Raw genomic sequence first — 21,682 nt, forward strand, 5'->3', positions numbered from 1 at the left:
TAAAATAGTGTCCACTGTGTATGTTTCGCACCCCTATGTTGGTATGTACTCTACTCCCCTCTGGCGCTGAGATAGTTAAAATCAAAATGCCCCATAGTTGGTCATTTGTAAGGTTTATTAGGGGTATGGTATTAAGGGGTACATTTTAAGGTTAATGAGGGGTATGTTAGTAAGGGGGGTACATTTTAAGGTTTATGGGGGGTATGTTAGTAAAGGGGTATATTTAAAGGTTAATGAGGGGTATGTTAGTAAGGGGGGGGTACATTTTAAGGTTAATGAGGGGTATGTTAGTAAGGGGGGGTTCATTTTAAGGTTTATGGGGGTATGTTAGTAAAGGGGTATATTTAAAGGTTAATGAGGGGTATGCTAGTAAGGAGGGTACATTTTAAAGTTAATGAGGGGGGTATGTTAGTAAGGGGGGTACATTAATTTGCTAACCTCTAGCTAAACACAGTGAGTTCTGGAGGCCTGAGGGAGCGGCAGCTGCACAATACTGCCCCCTGCCCTCTGCAGAGAAGGCCTTCGGGATAATGTGAGGGCAGGGAGAGCCTCCATTCATCCCCTAGGAGACCGTCTGCCCCTCCTTGAGCTGGCTGCTTTGTTAGAGATGTTTCCAGGCAACCCTGTGAGAGACGCCGGTGCCCGAGACTGGAGTTTGGCTCTGCTACTGCCTGCGAGTGCTGAGATTTACCTGCAAGGAGAGACCCTCAGGCCACCTGCGCCCCAGTCAGCACCCCCAGTACCGTGCGACCACCCAGCAAATACCCCAACATGAACCTAGTCCTCTCCAGGTAAGCAGCCCTGTACCTTAACGGGACATTTAGTGGGGAAGCAATTTTAGGGGACACCTCCTTCCTGTTTAATAAGGAGAGACATGCTCCGGAGCTCAGAGTGCTCAGTGTACTTATTTATTATAGCAAAACCTTGGTTTTGACATCATAGCAGCTGGGCTCACCCACTTACTTACTAACTTACCAGTATTCAAGCAGGGGTATCTTGCTTGGAAGTATGGGCCTTCGGAGGGGGGGGATGTTTTGTGTCGCACTGCTCTAGTGCATAGAACATTAATGTAACAATGTCTGGACTTGTTATGTAAACAAGTCCCAAGAAAGTATCTAACATTATTTTGTGTTGTAAGAGATACATTGTTCACTTTATTTATTAACAACTCTTAACCCACAGAGCAGTGGTATTTACCTTTTGGTTAGATTAATATTAGGTTAACTAGGGAGTTTTAATGCAGGGATCTAAGTGGCATTAAAAAGCAAAGACATATTATTATTTATTATCTTTTATTTATATAGTGCCAACAGTTTACTCAGCGCTTCTTACAATACATACTGTATGTTCGAGGGGTCTGACAAGACTAGAATTGACAAACTAAGACAAACCGATACATTAGGTGGAGAGAGCCCGTCTCGCAAGTTTATAATATTGAGGCATATGTTGTATATCCCAAATTTGGGTATTCTTTTAGCGTGTGGTTTTGTTGGGATCCACAATTTGTCGCTGTCTTTATTACTCCAGAGATGCTCAAGTCAAGATTATGGAAAATACAGTGTCCAACGCAGAGAAATACTTTGGGCAGTTCTGCACCGTGCTGGCTTCTTACACCCGGAAGACGGCCAAGCTGAGGGACAAGGCTGACACCCTGGTCAAGCAGCTCATCGACTTTGCAAACACAGAGAATCCAGAGCTCAGGACGGCTATGAAAAACATGGCTGAGGAGTTGGCCAAAGTGCAAGACTACAGACATGCGCAGGTAGGACATTCCTACTACAAAAATGTGTGAGTCCCGCCAGTCCCCCCATCTTGGCTTCATTCACCTATCCTTTGACATGTTGGTCCTCCAGACAGAACTTCAGACACAGCGATGATGTGCTGTGGGCCTCATGGAACGTCTGGGCTCTGAACTTCTTCATATGAATGAATTTGCGATTATTTCTTGGAAGGGTTGGGTATTCAGCAGTACTAGGAATTGGGTTTCCAATGATTCATTTATTTACAGAAGTGTTCAGTAGAGAATGTTGAAAAAGGACCTTTAAAGATCTTACTTATATGTAAAATGAAGCCATAAAATTATTTACAGCTGAGAGCAATAACTTTTTTTGCAGAAAGGTTGTATTTATCACGCATATAGTCACTCACACAAAAAGCGTGACTTATGGATAAAAGGAGTCTTCAAAGGTAGTTGCAATATCACAGAAAGGTCGAACAAACAGCGTTGTATGTGAAAGTCAATTACTCCAGGATTCTGATCTCTTTTGCTTGCTTCCCGGCCGTCTCATTTCCATATTCATAGCTACTTAATCCTCAAAGCAATAATGTGCATGTAACGATTTTCATCTCCTGCCCGTGGAAAACTGACCTTTTGCTGGGTAATTTGAAACTTAGAACAGTGTTAATGAATCAGGCGGCGCTGGCAGTTAAATGATTGCTCTGTAGGAGGGAAAAATCAAAGTAGAGGTGAGGGCTGCCACAGAGCCCTCCTAATTAGTCTGTGTTCCTGGTGAAAAAACCTGCTGCTGAGATAATTATTTATACATTAATTGGTGGTTGTGTGTCACTTGGGAACTACTAAAGCCAAGGGTCAACATTTCATATGCCATGTATCCACTGGGTAAAACAATCTGCTTAATTTATGTTCGACTATCATTCCCATCATCAAACATAAATGCCAATAGCTTGCTGAAACAAGTTTATTCAACGATAAAAAAATGACCTGTCACCAGCTAAGCTCTCTTGCAGTTTGCATTATGATTGGAATAGGGAAGCATACTATAAGAATATAAAACTGTTATTACTCTCCACCATAAATAGAGGTCACCTCCATCAGCGATTGGCATTGTGTCTTATTTTCCTGCAGGTGGAACGCCTTGAAACCAAAGTGGTGAGCCCAATGAAGCGATATGGACCCCTCATTAAAGAAACGCGGGTGAGTACACTGTGACATGTTACTGAATTGTATGGTTTCTCATTATACTAAGTACAGATCAACCTGATTGAGGTCTTTGTCAGCAAGATAGAAGCTTGAAAGATTTTTCTGCACAGTGCAACCTGACCTAACCCTGTGAGGATTCACAGAAGAGGGTGGTTAATGCCTTTGCGATCCCCTGTCTGTTCTTCTCAGCGCAGCCTTTCGGGGCTCTCTGATATATCACAATGTTCAACACCCAGAAGATTCTGACTGTGGCCTGCAATCTGCCCTTACGTTCCCTTTTAACTTCTATGTCCTTCTGCTTTGACAGGCAGAAATCAAGAAGTTCAACTCGGTCAGGAACAAAGAGATTAAGGAGTTAGAAAAACTAGAGAGGTTACGACACAGAGCTCCATCAGACCGACAAATGATTGTATCCTTTTCACCAGTAACACAACAGTTTATTGCTACAGTATCGCTACCAGAAGGAAAAACACATCCTCTCACGTAAATAAGTATTTTATTTGTACCGGCTAACCAGTAAAAGAGCTGTGACTGTCTGATCTATATGCCGTGGGATTCTTTTATTTATTTTAATTATTTTTCATCTCTATCCCAAATGCCCTCTCTCCTACTGGATAAATGGGTATTTATAGTAGGCATGACCTTTATTAAAATATGAGGGCCAACCAGATGGTCTGAAGCTTCTACTGTTCTACAGCATTTGCATTTGGGTGATCTTTGCTTGGATGTGATGGGAGTAAAGGTCTAATCACTAGAGAGACTTGCACAGTTGTCCATGCACTAATGATTTATGAGTGTTAGGAAGGTTTCATGGTAACAAACAACCCTAGTACCTCAAGGGAGCAACATTGTATTATTATTGTGTAATCATCAAATATATCTTCCTTGACTTGATGTTTTCCAGTCCCAGGTGAGTGACTTGTTTTCTTTCTTGCCCAACATTGTGATGCTTTGCTTCGGACGTGGTAAGCTCTCTGTGTTCATTTTTGTTGGATGTTCACAGAAAAACTCTGACTGGGGCATATCTGCCAAATCAGACACCTGTTTACCAGCGATGATCAAAATTCCAGTCCTAGTTTATATTATCTCCGTAGGAAATTGCCTAAAGAAGCCAGTCTTTGTTTCTGTAGAACCACTTTAGACGGAAGCCTTTCAGTGCCACTTTTATGAAGACTGACTGATCAGGGAATGTTATATGCCTTCCTTTAATATGTACAAAGGCTCCGTCTGAGCATAGGCAGAGTAGTTAACATTTCAGCTAAACCACTGTGTTTTAGTTTAAAAAAAGATACAAAACAGAATTTAAAAACACTAATAGAATCAGAGCCCTCAATGACTGGGTTGTACATTAACACTCGAAGAAAGTAAACGTTTAACACTGCAGATGTGTCAGACGAACAATTACCCCACCAGTTTTCCCATTGTCTTAAATTAAGTCTTGAAAATCCACCCAATTTACAGGTATCTTCCTCGTCTTGTCTTGCTGCTGTCTGGGCAGCGAGGTCAAAAGCTTGAGAATTGAATACAAAAACAGGAACATCAAGACGTCTTCTACCTGTGAAGATCTTTTACGTGTTTAAATTTTCATTATCACCCAATATAATCACGCTTTGCTCTTGGCTACGAGGGAAATACTCGGCTGGAGTTTTCAGATTAAATGAAAGACGGTTCTCCCGGGGGTTTCCTCTGCACATAATGCATTACGAAGAGAGATTTAAGGAGAAATGTGTGGTTCTTATATGTAGAACCTAAACACACGGCATCTACACGGGAAATAGCATTAAAAACATTTCAGTGGTAAAAAAAAACACCCCTACTCTATAACTTAATTGTACTCTGTTCATGTGACGCTAAGTATCAGCGAGGCCTAGACTGTACCCCCTGTTATTCCTAATGGTCGTATGCATCTCCTAATATCCCAGCATACTTTATTCTATTTTATATCATACAGATCCATACTCCTGACATTCTTTCATCTCACTATTTATAGCTGAGATTACATATATAAGACTTTCAAGTGCATTGTCTACTAATCTTAATTGCCCAATATGTTCTGCTGTCAGACTATGGGTGTCTTTTCTGATATATGATTGTCTTTCAGTCTTCCAGGGACACCGACAATAAGGTAACTCATGGATCTGTCCACATGGGGTCTGGGATAGTGCCTTGCATTAGTAGTGCAGTTTTTGACTCTGTTGCTGGTATTGTTTGGTTGCTCCTAACCACTATTTTCTTTGTGTATTCTCTTAAATTGGAAATCCCTTCAATTTATTGTCAACCGATACAGTAAACCCAATGGTACAATCTGTAATGGAACCTACAATGTACAATAGTATCAGTTTACCTGGCACAGGGTCAATGGCTGCACTTATAATGTAGGGAGGATGGCTTTATTAGCTGCTACAATGTGTCTTCTGCTTTCACAGAATTGGCCCAATGCTTTACTTTAAAAAGTCTAAAAAGAACGTTGTTTTTTCACATTGTAAATGGCAGTGTTTTGTGTTTGAGTTTTAAAGGGCAATGGCAAAGGGGCAGATGTGAAAACAATTCTGTAGTTAGAATTCACAGTCTTGCCAGCATTTTACCAATTCTGATGTTCAACTCATAGTGTACAATTGTTTTATAAATGGACAGTTGTTGGGGGTCTGTAGTCTGTTTGTACAATACATGATGAAATGTGGTTGTGCATCGAGCTAGCACTCTCTTTCCTACAACCCACATGTAGTATATTGTGTAGCACTTGTAGCAAACATTATAGGGCAGGAATACAATGTGAATTGTTTTCGCAGGAAAGATGTGAAAGGTTCCAGTTCTTGTGTCTTATAGACTGCCGATCACACAGGCTTGAAGGTGCAAACGAGCTTTGTATCATCTTATAGCTTGTACAAGGCTTCATTAGCAGGGCGATGTATTCCTCATTTATTTTAACAAGTATTAATCCATCTCGGCTAATTGGGATGTCAGCTAATTGCTCCTGCTGCCTGTAAACAACAAAAAGCCCTTGAAGTAGGGACTTTTATTCTATTTCATCCTCGTATCTATGTCATTGCAGTGATTAATTGCCTTAAAATTGAAGCTCCGTGGCTTAAACTTTGAAGCCTATACAGTAATGCGATCAGTTAAGGAAAAATAAATATTTTGCTTCTTTTTTTGTTAAATTAAACCTTTATCTACTCACATGAAGCTTTGGGAGAAATGTGGACACATCCTCTTCTTTCCAACCTCATTATACAGTTTGCTTGCTGGCAGCGCCATAGAGATCCTCATTATGCCCGTTATCTTCTGGCTTACGTAACGTAGTTCAGTTTGACATTGTTTAATGCAAATTGTAGCTTGTATAATTGTTTTATATTATCAACGTAAAATAAACATAGTTTGCTATCTTAATAACCTGAGCCCTTCTCAGTGAATACTTCTGCAGGATGAATGTATCAGACATCGGCTTTGATAACACTAAATACATTTCATTGTGTTGCAAATCCTTCATTCTAGAGCTCTCCTCACCTTTTGTCTGAACTCATATTGTCTCCATTTTATTATGTTGTGCAGCTTACTTTCTAAATGCGTGGAGGGTCGTCTGACATTCGGAAACATTACCAGTATTTACCTTCTTCATACAATTATGCCTATCTATTTTTGGTGCCAAAGTGGTTACTTTCCATGCCTTGATCTAATGCCTAGTGGCTGGAAGCATTTAGTGTAGTATAGTTCTAGTGGAGGATTTATCCTTGGTATTTGTGTCTCCCGCAATGACCACAATCATTTTTCTTTTTATATCATCCCAGGCAGAGTCCAGTGTTCAGAAGGCATCTGTGGATGCAGCACGTACCACTCAGCAACTGGAGGAGGTCATAGACTCGTTCCAGCAACAAAAAATCAAGGATGTTCAGGTGAGTGTTGGAGATATTATTTTACCCTTCTTCTGGCTAACGTATATCTTTCAGCTTTAAATAATCGCCTAAGAAGTTTTTTTCCCATTGGTGTAAATTGCAATGAGGTCCTACCACTTGATTGCTCTAGTCAATGGTCAAATAAAAATGTCTGTTATCCACTTTATATAAAGAGGGTCCTGTTAATTATCAAGTTTCAACTCAAACTCTATTAGTCATGCCATAATACTGCTTTGTATGTGCATGTAGCCAAGCAGTAATCTCAAAGTAGATGTAAAAAGTATTATTTTACATTAAATGGAATGAAATGTCAAGCCATGGTAACAAAAAAGGAGAAATGTAGGAATAGGAAAATCTAGGAGGGCAAAAAAGCTGGCAAAATTCATAAAAACTGACAAGGCAGCATGCATGTTTTGGAATTACTAAGTAAGGCTCTGGTGCATGTCAAGCAATACAAATTAGTAGTTTGCCATTCAAGTTGCCCTATTCATGGCAGTTAACCTCAGTAGGAAATATTCTTTCTGTGACTGAGTATATAAAATTCCTATAGGCCATTTATTTATAATTAAAATAGTCAACAATTATTAACCTGAACATTGTAAGGTGCATATATGATTGGGATTGCAAAATACATGTGATGTATGCAATGATTGTTATAGAACTTTTTATAGTTCTGGGACATTATAGGTTATTAACTCTTTGAGAATTCAAAAGTTGTATTATTTGAATGTCACCCCCTCTTACTGAACGCTCAATTCTAAATCCGATTGTGATGTGACTTGTTTCAGAAAATATTCTCAGATTTCCTAATGGTTGAGATGGTGTTCCATGCGAGAGCTCTCGAGGTGTACACCAGTGCCTTTCACAGGCTGCAAGACTGTGATCTGGAGAAGGATATGGAGGTAACATATCTATTTCTAACACTTATTTTGTATTGCTTGGGTAGGAGTTTATAGAGACATTACCCAGTCGATACACACAGTGTTGTACAGAGAGAAGGCTAGAAATGGTTTTACTGAACTGTTTTCATCTGAGCTTACATTGGAGAGATTAAATCTACAGAAAGACATTAGTGTGAATGGTGTTAATTTACATCTTTTTTTTTAATACAGGATTTCAGGTCAAAGATTCATATTGTCACTGGCGCTCAAGATGCTCGGCCCTTAAACGCCACAAACCTTTCCTCTAATACCACTTGGCAAACTGGAAGTATGGTAAGGTCATGTTCTTCAAACCTCTTCCCGTGACCCAGAGAAGTAATATTAGAGAGACACAGAACAATGTTTGTGTGCTTACAGTGGAGGGCAGGTAACTTCTAGCCTATGGGGCAAGTTGAGCATCTTAAAACGCGTTTGAAAGACAAGGAAGCCGTAGTGGTACAGACACTGTGAAGACAACATATTAATTATATCAGGCCGGTTATTATTGGACAGCAAACATTTGCCTGTAGACAAATATAAACAATGGTGGAGAATCCACTGGTAAAAAAGTGAAACTTCAAAGCAGTGTCTAACATCATATGATTCTCTTTAAACCTCCATTGGCAATGGGACAGGAGTGAAAACAAGGTGACTACTAAATTGTGCAATCGACATGGGGCACTTTCTGAGAACGATCTAGAAACCCTGAGCGCTTTCCATGCTTTGCAGATGTAAAATAGTTAATAAAAACCACTGCTATTTCCACGTACTCCAAAATGTTCCCTCCAAGCATCTCAATAATAATCTCTGCGAGCAGAGCCTCGCATGAATCACCATGCCGGTAAATGAGGAAGGCTTTCAGGAAATTAAAAAATGTGCTACCAAGAATTGATTCCTTGTCATGCTACTTAATGGTTGATGCTTAAAAAAAAGAGACCCAAGGTTTTGCGTTCAATTCAGTCATCTGGAACTGAACTGCCTGCTGTTCCTAATTACTGTTCGCAAACTGAGATCAGTGGGAATAGAACAGTGCACGGAACTTTCATAGTACACATATATCGTTATAAAGGGGTTGCAATTAATAGCCCCCCGCACACACACAAACTTTAACTCTCGCTGTATAATTAGTACATGACATAAAAGTGTGATTGTGTAACGCATAACAAAAATGTTTGTGTTTGAATATGAAACCTTACAAACGCAGGATGCACATAAAGGTATGTTGATGATCTTCCATTAAAATACAAACTGTTTACACCCTCATTTATTATGTCCTTTGTGAATCTGTGTATCACACATCCCCTGCGCTGGACACTGTTAATAAGGATAAAGGTGAGCAGTATGTATTTCTTCCTTCTTTAATTTAGACACATTTATTTCTTGACCAATGGTTCGTCTGCTGCCATTGTTTTCTTTTGTATGTTTATTTCCTTGTGCCATTGACAGATGTGTTTGCGTTTTTAGAGCACTCAGAGCACGCTACAGAGGAAGCCACATTTTCAGGAAGATAGTGATGATATTTCTGAGGATGAGGATGATGATGATGAGGATGAAGAAGATGATTACCAGGATTCCAGAAAAGCACAGTATTCCAGAGTCCGAAAATAAAAAAAAGAAATATGGTATAGCAAATCCTGCTCCAATCCGTCCATAGATTTCATTACTGCTATTTTTATTGAATTGATTCTGTTTGATATTTATCAATATGTTTTTGTTATATTTTACTTAGATTGTGGGTAAATGGTCCATGATAATGTGGAATCAGTCTACTGGAGAATTTTGATTCTTGACAACAAAATCTTTGGGGTAAAATGTGTACGGTAACCCAACTAAGTTATTTTATATGGGCGAATGGCTATGAACGCAGTCTGGATAAAGTGTTTATACCACTACTTGCTCCAAATAAGTGCATTTTCACTGTATGTGACATATGAACGTATACTGCATAATCTAGGCCTCCAGAAGCCTTAGTCCCCGACAAGCAATGCCCAAAATGCATACTGTAAAGAAGGAAAAAGGGGCCCTTAATATGGTTTGAATGACATATCCAGACACTGTACCAGTTTTACTGTGTAACCAAATGGACATGATACTTATTATTACTTCAAACATATTTAATAAAACTTGGAGTCAAGTTTATTAACCCATTGTAGAAATTGAGTGTTGCTACTGTGCTTTAACAAGAAACCAGCATGTGATTGCTACATTATAAGACTGGTCTAGACCTTGCACACTGTTCTGTATCAATGCAATTATTAACCTTTGGCGTACCAAATAAATAAGTAATGCAAGGGGTTAATATATTACAAAAGCTGAGCAATTTGTCATTGGAGAATACTTGGTTTGCACAAAATGGTCCTGTTTTATTTATTTTGTTTTTTTAACATCTTAGTTATCATCCTTGTTCTCAAAGAGATTTCCGTGAGTTTTCTATAATCGCTTTGAACTCCCCGCCAGCATCCGATCGCTTTGGAAAGATTGTACAAGTGTTTGTTTTATTTGGGACGTGCAAAGTTTAAACATGAAGACTGTGTGTATTTATGCAGCTTAAATCATCCTCTGCATTTGCTGAAAGGTTAGGAATGGCAGCCCTGTGCAGTGTTTATATAATTATGTCTGTGGTGAGAGTAAAATTCCAGCACTTTGGTTTTCTCCAGGATGGGGACCCAGGTCCCAGGTCTAAGATCTAAGCATTATTCAAATAAATACAGACGGTACAAAAATCTGTTTTCTGTTATAGCGAAAAAACCCACTTATAAAGGTTTATGAGAATACACCAAATATATCTTCAATATTGATTGCAAAGTTAATGTGTAATGTTTGACCAATCAAATCTGTATATGCCAAAAAGTTGGAAGTACAGCTCCCACAGTGCTCAGCCGTCATTTGAATAGAAGTGTGAGAATCATGGGTGTTGTAGTTAACATTTTCAACCAGAAGCAACATAAACTCCTTACTTGTATTGTATGCAATGATGTAAGTATTAATAATCTTTTTGTTTGTTGCAAAGTACCAAATATTGGAGGAAGGATAGCACAACAACAAATGTATCAACCCTCTTTTAAGTGAAGTGTTTAATAGGTTGAGTAACATATAACTGAAGAATAAAAATGAAAGTAAGATCTCAAATAAGGTAAAGGAATCCCACAAGTTATTCAACATAACACCAGGACTGCCATCAGAACTTGTAGTATCTTACCTGGGAGAGCAGGGAGACCAGCTGTTTGCTTAGAAGCAGTGTCTTCACTACCACATGTCATGTAATGCACCTGTCATGTAATGTTACATGACCTGGCGGTAGTAGAGACACTGGTGTAAAGGAGGCCCATGTGGGCTCCTAACACCTTCTCCATCAACCCCTTCCATGGACATACCGCTAGGCTGGTGCTGTGGGCCATGCTTCCTTAGGCCCCACACGCTGATTCTGAGCACTGGAATATGATGTTTTTCCGGCGCATGAGTGTGTGTATTGGTGTATGGAGTTAGCATGCATGTGCATGAGTGTATGGTGTTAGCATCTGTATGTTTATGAGCATATGACGTTAGCGTGTGTGTGTGTCTGTTACGGTAAGGTGATATATAGTGTGTAAGTGTACGGTGTTAGCATGAGTGTGTGTTATCATGAGTTTGTGTGTTGTGCGTATGGTGTTGGAGTGTCATGGGTGAGCCTAGGGTTAGTTGTGCCTGGAAGGAGGAGAGGAGGAGCATGAGAAAAAATGTGTGTGTGTGTGTGTGTGTGTGTGTGTGTAAGTGTACAGTGGTAGAGTAAGTGAGTGTTAAAGCGCTTGCGTGTTGGTATGTATGTTATAGGGTTCTTGAATAACTACTGCACCCAGACGCCTCTAACCATGACTTGCCTGTGTTCTCATAAGGTATGCTTATGGAAGGATCTTAAGGCAGATTGTTGAGTGGAGCAATGGGGGGGGGCAGTGGGATGGACATGGGTGGGCTGATGGGAGGGGCATGGACCCCAGGCATTAATCATGTACTGGGCCCCAAGATTTCTGATGGCGGCTCTGCACAATACAGAAATCAAAAACCAAACATAAGCAAAAAGTCTTTAAAACAGGAAGGAGCAATGCTTCTAGCGAATTAACATCATATAAACTCTATTGACCACAAACATAAATGCACTTACAAACCAAGAAGATGGAAACGTATCGAGCATACATTTGGCGTTAGAAGCAATGCACAGCGGAGAGTATACCGGGTTGCACCCTCACCACTCGCGAAACACCACAGACTCTACCCTACGCGTTTCGTGGCCAAACAGCCACTTCCTCAGGGGCATCAAGCGGTTGCTTACTTTAAAGGCTATTTATAGTTAAGCCTGTTAAAGTGGCAGTGCAAATAAATGATTTCAGGTATACAAAATGGTCTACATCATCTGACAATAAACACACTCCATATTATATAATATTAACCACAATCTAACAATTTGTATAAACAAATACATAAATCAATATAAAATGGTTAAACCACTCAACAAATGTCAAAAACAATATACATTGCCATAAACTAACAAATAGAAAATGATCAATGATGGAATGACTCTCAAAATCAACTTGAATACATAAATGAATATAGATGCATGAATTAGTATACATAATTTATTCTAATATGTATAGATTAATTTGCACAAATTAGTGTAAATTGGTAAATATGTGAGAGGAGTTCTGAAAAAGCTTTTAACTCAAATACCATATTTAAACCCCGGGTTGGATAGTTTAAAATTCCAAAATGCCTCTCTTCTGTCCAGTTGTGCTAGATAGTCACCACCCCACCAGTTATTCTGTACTAACGCAATGGCTATGAAAACAAGACTCCAAGGGTTTCTATTGTGCATCATCATGAAGCGTTCTGATAGCCCATTGATGGTTAAACTTTGTTTGATATTATTGATATGTTCCCATACCATCCCTTTGAGCGCCCTTTTGGTCCTCTCTATATACTGGATGTCACGTACCTGCCGGCTGCCTGCCTCGATGTCCGTCTGCAGCCTGTGCGCAGAGGATCTCTACTGTTGCCTGCGGACACGCGGTTCCCGTACAGAGACAGAAGAAGCTGGACCTCATGACGTGGGTCATGTACTCAATACGGCTGCGTCCCTATGGCTAAGGAGGACGTGGCAACAGCTGTCCCTGCTTATACTAGGCTATGCAGTGAGTAGTTGTGTCTCTCTCCCCGTCCTTCCTAACACCCCCTCTGTTGATAATGATTTTTGACTTTCTGACCCTTGGCTTGAATTTATAATTGATCCTGTTTTCCAGCTTCCAGACCTACGGCTTGTTCCTGGTTAATCCAACTTTCTGGCTTCCCAACCTTCAGCTTCTCCAGATGTTTCTATCTATACCCTGATCTGCAACGTGCGTGCCAGTCCTGTTTTGATCACCATTGCCCACTATTACTCATGGAGGGTTCGGTCAACTTCTGGCTCTTTCCAGTGTGTACAGGTAAGATGAGAGTGTCGATCTCAACTCATTTGGGCACTTCCCACTACCAATCGTGAGTCTTGACCTAACACTGGAGTCCACACGGACACATGATTTGATAAATCACTCTTTGGAACTGCATGTTATAAATTTGTCAATTTTAAATGTTTCTTGTGTAACTTGGCTCTGAAATTCATCTAATGTTTTTGCTCTCACTGTGCAAATACTCCACATTTGTGAAACATCTTTCCTTCAGATTGTCTTATTATATTCTCCTGAAGATAAGGGGCCCAATGTCTGTTTATCACACGTGTAATGTCCCCATGTTGATTACACTGTGTCCTAAAAGTTATGTGCAAAAAATCACCATTCTTGTTCTTATAGGGTTGGCTCTTTTCTTGAAGAACCTGCTCCCTCTCCAATACCTTAATTGGGAGACTGTACAGTTTCTGTGGATGCATCTGAACTGGCCAGGCGAGATGTTATGAAGCCAAGGTCGATAATGCTGACTTGAGTAAAGTGTAAGGTATAAATACAATCTACAGTCTTGACATACATTTTGGTTTTGATCTAATTTTCATGGATATATATGTCTAAATCCAAAAATTCTAATTTTTCATTAGAACTTTTGTGTGTAAACTGCAGATTGTGTGGATTAAAATTTACATATTGTGTGAATTTATCAAGATCAGAAAGAGTACCATCCCATATGTATTGCTTCCAGAGCACCAAGTTCGTGTCGAATGGACGGTTATTGCAAATATATTCATCATCCTACTTTCCAGTAAATAAGTTACAGTAGATTGGCACAAACCTAGTGCTCATCGCTCCAGATAATAATCGCCCCATACCAGAAAGTATTGTTACCCAATATAAACGCAACGCATTGTGCAATAAAATATATCTTTTTTTTTTCTTTCTCCAATTCAGAATAAACAACTGAAGATTATTGAATTGCCTCAACTCCTTCAATGTGATCTATTACGATTTAGATTTAGATGGATGAAAGATCAGCTGTTACCAGATACAAGCCAGCTTTCCAAATGTAAGCCTGATAATATCTTTATGATTTAAGTGATATCTTTTAAGTATGAGCTCAATTTGCTTACAGAGGGTTGGATAAATTGGTATACATACTGAGATGTAATAGAGTCTTTACCTGAAACAATGGGTCTACCTTGTAAGTTCTTTGAGTTTTTGGCAGATAAAGACGGAATTGGGGGTTGTATAAGTTAAGAGTAGACAATCTTTCAGCTACACCCTTAGACATATCTTCACCAAGATCTATTGCGTAACTTTGTATGTACAAAATAGTACAAAATATGCACAATACATACAGTGCCATCCTTGTGCACAAACATCTTAACAGTGCCATCTTTGTGCCCAAACAACTTATTACCTGATTTGTCCTGTCCACCCATTGTACAGCGCTACAGAATTTGATTTCGCTATATAAAACAACAAATAATAATATTTGTGCTCAAACAACTTAACATTGCATCTTTGTGACCAAACAGTCTCACTGTGTAATCTGTACCCCCACAAAACGTAATAGTGCTGTTTTGTAGCAATCTTTGCATCCAAACAGCTTCCCAGTTACATCTTTGTCCTCAGATTCCCAGTGCCATCTCTGTCACCACAAAGCTTCAGTGTCATCGTTGTCCCCATCCTGCTTCCTAGTGCCATCTTTGTCCCCATCCTGCGTCCTAGTGCCATCTTTGTCCCCACGCTGCTTCAGAGTGCCATCTTTGTCCCCACGCTACTTCAGAGTGCCATCTTTGTCCCCACGCTACTTCAGAGTGCCATCTTTGTCCCCACGCTGCTTCAGAGTGTCATCTTTGTCCCCACACTGCTTCAGAATGACATCTTTGTCCCCACGCTGCTTCAGAATGCCATCTTTGTCCCCACGCTGCTTCGGAATACCATTTTTGTCCCCACGCTGCTTCAGAATACCATCTTTGTCCCCACGCTGCTTCAGAATGCCATCTTTGTCCCCAAGCTGCTTCAGAGTGCCATCTTTGTCCCCACGCTGCTTCAGAATACCATCTTTGTCCCCACGCTGCTTCAGAGTGCCATCTTTGTCCCCGCGCAGCTTCCCAGTGAAATCTTTGCAGTATCCACTCAGCTTCCCAGTACCATCTTTGCAGTATCCACACAGCTTCCCAGTACCATCTTTGTCCCTATGCACCTTCCCAGTGCATCTTTGTAGCATCCAAACAGCTTTCCAATGCCATCTTTGTCCCCATTTAGTTTCCTAGTTTCATCTTTGTCCCCACTCAGCTTCCTAGTACCATCTTTGTAGTATCCATGCAGCTTCCCTGGTCCATCTTTGTCCCCACACAGCTTCCCTGGTCCATCTTTGTCCCCACACAGCTTCCCTGGGCCATCTTTGTCCCCACACAGCTTCCCTGGGCCATCTTTGTCCCCACATAGCTTCCCAGGGCCATCTTTGTAGTATCCAAGCAGCTTTTCAGTGCCATCTTTGCAGTATCCAAGCAGCTTTCCAGTGCCATATTTGTAGTATCCATGCAGCTTCTCAGTGCCATCTTTGTAGAATCCATGCAACTTCTCAGTGCCATCTTTGTCCCCATTTATTTTCCTAGTTTCATCTCACCCCACTCAGCTTCCTAGTACCATCTTTGTAGTATTCACGCAGCTTTCCTGGTCCATCTTTGTCCCCACGCAGCTTTCCTGGTCCATCTTTGTCCCCACGCAGCTTTCCTGGTCCATCTTTGTCCCCACGCAGCTTTCCTGGTCCATCTTTGTCCCCACGCAGCTTTCCTGGTCCATCTTTGTCCCCACGCAGCTTTCCTGGTCCATCTTTGTCCCCACACAGGTTTCCTGGTCCATCTTTGTCCCCACGCAGCTTTCCTGGTCCATCTTTGACACCACACAGCTTTCCTGGTCCATCTTTGTCCCCACGCAGCTTTCCTGGTCCATCTTTGTCCCCACGCAGCTTTCCTGGTCCATCTTTGTCCCCACACAGCTTCCCTGGTCCATCTTTGTCCCCACACAGCTTCCCTGGTCCATCTTGGTCCCCACACAGCTTCCCTGGTCCATCTTTGTCCCCACACAGCTTCCCTGGTCCATCTTTGTCCCCACACAGCTTCCCTGGTCCATCTTTGTCCCCACATAGCTTCCCTGGTCCATCTTTGTCCCCACATAGCTTCCCTGGGCCATCTTTGTCCCCACATAGCTTCCCTGGGCCATCTTTGTAGTATCCAAGCAGCTTCTCAGTGCTGTCTTTGCAGTATCCAAGCAGCTTTCCAGTGCCATCTTTGCAGTCTCCAAGCAGCTTTCCAGTGCCATCTTTGCAGTATCCAAGCAGCTTTCCAGTGCCATCTTTGCAGTCTCCAAGCAGCTTTCCAGTGCCATCTTTGCAGTCTCCAAGCAGCTTTCCAGTGCCATATTTGTAGTATCCATGCAGCTTTTCAATGCCATCTTTGTAGTATCCATGCAGCTTCTCAGTGCCATCTTTGTAGTATCCATGCAGCTTCTCAGTGCCATCTTTGTAGAATCCATGCAGCTTCTCAGTGCCATCTTTGTAGAATCCATGCAGCTTCTCAGTGCCATCTTTGTAGTATCCATGCAGCTTCTCAGTGCCATCTTTGTAGTATCCATGCAGCTTCTCAGTGCCATCTTTGTAGTATCCATGCAGCTTCTCAGTGTCATCTTTGCTGTATCCACACAGCTTCCCAGTTTCATCTTTGTAGTATCCATGCTGCTTTCCAGTGCCATCTTTGTTGTATCTACGCAGCTTCCCAGTGCCATTTTTGTAGTATCCATGCAGCTTTTCAGTGCCATCTTTGTAGAATCCATGCAGCTTCCCAGTTTCATCTTTGTAGTATCCACGCAGCTGCCCAGTGCCATCTTTGTTGTATCCAAGCAGCTACCCAGTGCCATCTTTGTTTCCCTCCTGCATCCCTCCTCCTTCCACTGAGGAGATGGGCCAGCTGCACCATCTACCAGGCACTCTTTCAGCCAGTGGGGAGTGATGCGGCCTGCATCCCCTTCGTGGTGCTCCTGCTGCCGCTGGAGAGATGAGCCGGCTGCGCAATCTCCCATGCACTTACTCAGCTGGTGAGGGGTAATTCGACTGCATTCTCCCCCTGGTGCTCCTGCTGCTGCTGGGGAGATGTGCAGACCTGCGCTATCGCCCAGGCACTCACTCAGCCGCTGGGGATTGATGTCCCTGCATCCTCTTTCTGGTGCTCCTGCTACAGCTGAGAAGATGGGGCTGCACACTGGGGAGTAATGCTGCTTGCATCTCCTCCCTAGTACTGCTGCACCATGTCCAAGGCACTCACTCAGCTGCTGGGGAGTGATGCTGCCTGAATCCCCTTCCGGATGCTTCTGCTGCTGCTGGGGAGATTTGTGGGCTCTGCCATCTCCCATGCCTACTCAGCAGCTGGGGAGTGATGCTGCCTGAATCCCCTCCCGGATGCTTCTGCTGCCGCTGGGGAGATTTGTGGGCTCTGCCATCTCCCATGCCTACTCAGCCACTGGGGAGTGATGCAGCCTGCAACCCCTTCCTAGTGCTCCTTCTGGCCCTGGGGGCACTCAGCCGCTTGGGAGTGATGCTGCCTACATGCCCCGGTGTTCCTTCTGCCGCTGGGGAGATGTGCTGGCTGCACCATCTCCCAGGCACTCACCTGGTGGGGAGTGATGCCGCCTGCAACCCCTCCCTGGTTCATCTGCTGCCTTTGGGGAAATGTGCCAGTTGCGCCATTTCTCAGGCACTCACTCAGCCGCTGGGGAGTGATGCCGCCTGCCTCCCCTCTCTGGTGCTCCTACTGCCTATAAGGACACGGGCTGGTTGTGCTATCTCCCAGGTACTCACTCAGCCGCTGGAGGGTGATGCTGCTGGCATCTCCTCCTGGATGCTCCTGCTTCTGCTGGAGAGATGGGACGGCTGCTCACTTAGCTGCTGGGTTGATATGCTGGCTCCACCATTGCCCAGGCACTTAGCCGGTGGGGGGTGATGCGGTCTACATCCTCTCCCTGGTGCTCAGGCTGCCGTTGAGGACATGGGCCAACTGTTCCCTCTCCCAGGCACTCACTCAGCTGATGGGGAGGGATGTCACCTGCATCCCCTCCTTGTTGCTTCTGCTGCTGTTGGGGAGATGTGCTAACTGCATCATGTCACAGGCAATCTCTCAGCCGCTGTGGAGTAATGCCACCTGCATCCCCTCCCTGGTTCCTACTGTTGCCACTGGGGAGATGGCTAGCTGCTCCATCTCCCAGGCATTTACTCAGCTACTGGGGAGTGATACCGCCTACATCACATCCCTGGTGCTCCTTCTGCCGCTGGGGAGGTGGGCCGGTTGCTCCATCTACTGGGCAGTCACACAGCCGTTGAGGAGTGATGCCACCTGCATCCTTTTCCTGGTGCTCCTGCCACTGGGGAGATGGGCTGGCTGCGCCATCACCCAGGCACTCTCTCAGCTGGTGGGGAGTGTTGCCACCTGAATCCCCTCCCTTTTGCCTCTGCTGCCGCTGGGGAGGTGGGCCAGTTGCGCATCTACTGGGCAGTCACTCAGCTGTTGAGGTGTGATGCCACCTGCGTCCTTTTCCTGGTGCTCCTGCTGCCACTGGGGAGATGGGCTGGGTGCGCCATCTCCCAGGCACTCACTCATCTGCTGGGGCATGATGCCGCCTGCATCCCCTCCTGGATGCTTCTGCTGCCGCTTCGGAGGTGTTCCGGCTGCACTATCTCCCATGCACTCAGTCAGCCAGTGGGGAGTGATGCCTTTATTCCCTCCATGGTGCCCCTTCTGTTGCTAGGGAAATGGGTCAGCTGTGCTATCTCCCAGTGGGGAGTGATGCTGCCTGCATCCCCTCCCTGGTGCTCCTGCATTCCCCTGGGGACATGGGCGGGTTCTGCCATCTCCAGGGTACTCACTCAGCCGTTGGTTAGTTGTGCTGCCTGCATCTCCTCCATGATGCTCTTCTCAGTGCCATCTTTGTAGTATCCATGCAGCTTCTCAGTGCCATCTTTGTAGAATCCATGCATCATCTTAGTGCCATCTTTCTAGTATCCATGCAGATTCTCAGTGCCATCTTTGTAGTATCCAAGCAGCTCCCCAGTGCCATCTTTGTCCCCATGCAGCTTTCCAGTGCCATATTTGTAGTAACTAAATAGCTTCCCAGTGTGATGTTTGCCCCTGTGCAGCTTCCCAGTGCGATGTTTGTCACACACTGCTTCCCGGTGCCATCTTTATAGTATCAAAGCAGATTCCCAATGCCCTCTCTTGTAGTATCCACACAGATGGTGTGGCTTATCTACACAGTGCTAGTATTGTCCTTCTCAATAAGTTTTCATAGCAGCCCACCCCAATCAGCAGATTGAACTAATGTTGAGGTGGAAAACACGAGCTGAGATATTTACACACACACACAAATATAATTAGAGTATAATCCCATCTCTACCAGACAACCAGACAGTCTGGCACCTCTATATAGTTCTAAGGCAAGCAATGCCCACCCGAAAAGACTTACTATTTCTAGGTGATTCCGAGAGAACGGCAGAAATCCTGGGTAGTGATGCATCGCCTCCCTGCTGCTTCCGCTGCGGAGATGGGCCGCCTGTGCCATCTCCCAGGCACATACTCAGCTGGTGGGGAGTGATGCCACCTGCATCCCCTCCCAGTTGCTCCTGCTTCCACTGGGAATATGGGCCAGCTACACCATCTACCAGGCACTCACTCACTTGGTGGGGAGTGATGGCACCTGAATTCACTCCGTGATGCTCCTGCAGCCGCTGGGGAGATGATTCAGCTGTGCCATCTCCGAGGCACCCACTCAGCTGCTGGGTAGTGATGCTGCCTGCATCCCCTCCCTGGTGCTTCTGCTGCTGCTAGGGAGATGGGCCAGCTGTGTCTTCTCCCAGGCACTCACTCAGCTGGTGGGGAGTAATGTGCCTGCATCCTCTCCCTGCTGCTGGGGATATGTGCCGGATGTGCCATCACCCAGACACTCAGCCCCTGGAAAATGATGCCGCCTTCATCCCTTACCTGATGCTCCTTCTGCCGCTGAGGAGATGGGCAAGCTACACCATCTCCCAGGCACTCACTCAGCTGGAGGGGAATGATGTGGCCTTAATCACCTCCCGGATGCTCCTGTTTCACCGGGGAGATTGGCCGATTGAGCCATCCCCCATGCACTCACTCAGCCGCTGTGGAGTCATGCAGCCAGCATCGCAGCCCTGGTGCCCCTGTTTGTGTTGGGGTGATGTGCCAGCTGCACCATTTCCTAGGCACTAACTCAGTTGCTTGGGGAGTGATGCCTTCTGCAGCCTGTATGCCTTCCATGGTGCTCCTGCTGCTGTTGGGAGATGGGCCAGCTGTGCCACCAGACAAACACTTAACTGGTAGGGAATGATGCCACCTGCTTCCTCTACCTGGTGCTCCTGCAGCTGCTGGGGAGCTGGGGCGCCTGCGCCATCTCCCAGACACCCACTCATCCGCTGGGGATTGATGCTGCCTGCATCCCCTCCCTGATGCTTCTGCTGGGGAGATGAGCCGGCTGCGCCATCTACCAGGCACTCAGCTTCTGGCGAGTGATGCTGCCTGCATCCCTTCCCTGGTTCTCCTGCTGCTGTTGGGAGATGGGCCAGCTGTGCCATCTCCCAGGCACTCTCTCATCTGGTGGGGAGTGATGCCACCTGAAGCCACTACCTAGTGCTCCTGCTCCACTGGGGACCGATGCAGCCAGCATCACAGCCCTGGTGCCCCTGTTGGTGCTGGGGTGATGTGCCAGCTCCACCATCTCCCAGACACCCACTCAACCGCTGGGGAGTGATGCTGCTTGCATCCCCTCCCTGATGCTTCTGCTGGGGAGATGAGCCGCCTGCGCCATCTACCAGGCACTCAGCTTTTGGTGAGTGATGCTGCATGCTGCCATAGGGAGATGGGCCCAGCTGTGCCAAGGCACCTGCATCCCTCCTTCTTCCACCTTGGAGATGGGCCAGCTGCACCTTCCACCAGGCACTCATTCAGCCAGTGGAGAGTGATGCGGCCTGCATCCTCTTCATGGTGCCGCTGGGGAGATGGGCCAGCTACGCAATCTCACAAGCACTTACTCAGCTGGTGAGGATTTGCGGGCTCTGCCATCTCCCATGCCTACTCAGCCGCTTGGGAGCGATGCAGCCTGCATCCCCTTCCTAGTGCTCCTTCTGTCTCTGGGGAGATGGGCCGGGTGCGCCAAATACCAGGTACTCACTAACCTGGTGGGGAGTGATGCCACCTGCAACCCCTCCCTGGTGCATCTGCTACCGTTGTGGAGATTAGTCAGCCGTGCAATTCTGCTGGCCCTCACGCAGCCGCTGGCAAGTGATGCTGCCTGCATCCCCTCCCTGGTGATCCTGCTGCTGGGGAGATATGTCAGCTGTGCCATTTCCCAGGCACTCACTCACTCCTACAGACCGTTAAAGCTTCCTCACTGCTGGGAGACCCTCGTGTGACGTACAATTTAGAGGAAGGATTGGTCCCGGAGACTAAC

The 21,682-nt window shown here is 44.6% G+C and overlaps 1 protein-coding gene across 1 annotated transcript; it reads left to right on the forward strand.

Annotated features, from left to right (window-relative positions):
• Nucleotides 1–557: 557 nt before the first annotated feature.
• On the forward strand, nt 558–10,474 carry CIBAR2 (CBY1 interacting BAR domain containing 2). The gene is made up of 8 exons (XM_053448298.1): nt 558–791; nt 1,528–1,762; nt 2,867–2,935; nt 3,249–3,350; nt 6,721–6,831; nt 7,620–7,733; nt 7,944–8,045; nt 9,216–10,474. The coding sequence occupies exons 1-8, from the start codon at nt 772–774 to the stop codon at nt 9,357–9,359; spliced, it is 897 nt and encodes a 298-aa protein (XP_053304273.1). The 5' UTR covers nt 558–771; the 3' UTR covers nt 9,360–10,474.
• The last annotated feature ends 11,208 nt before the right edge of the window (nt 10,475–21,682 follow it).

This window comes from Spea bombifrons, chromosome 10 (genome assembly GCF_027358695.1).
Source record: "Spea bombifrons isolate aSpeBom1 chromosome 10, aSpeBom1.2.pri, whole genome shotgun sequence".
Classification (NCBI taxonomy): Eukaryota; Metazoa; Chordata; class Amphibia; order Anura; family Pelobatidae; genus Spea; species Spea bombifrons.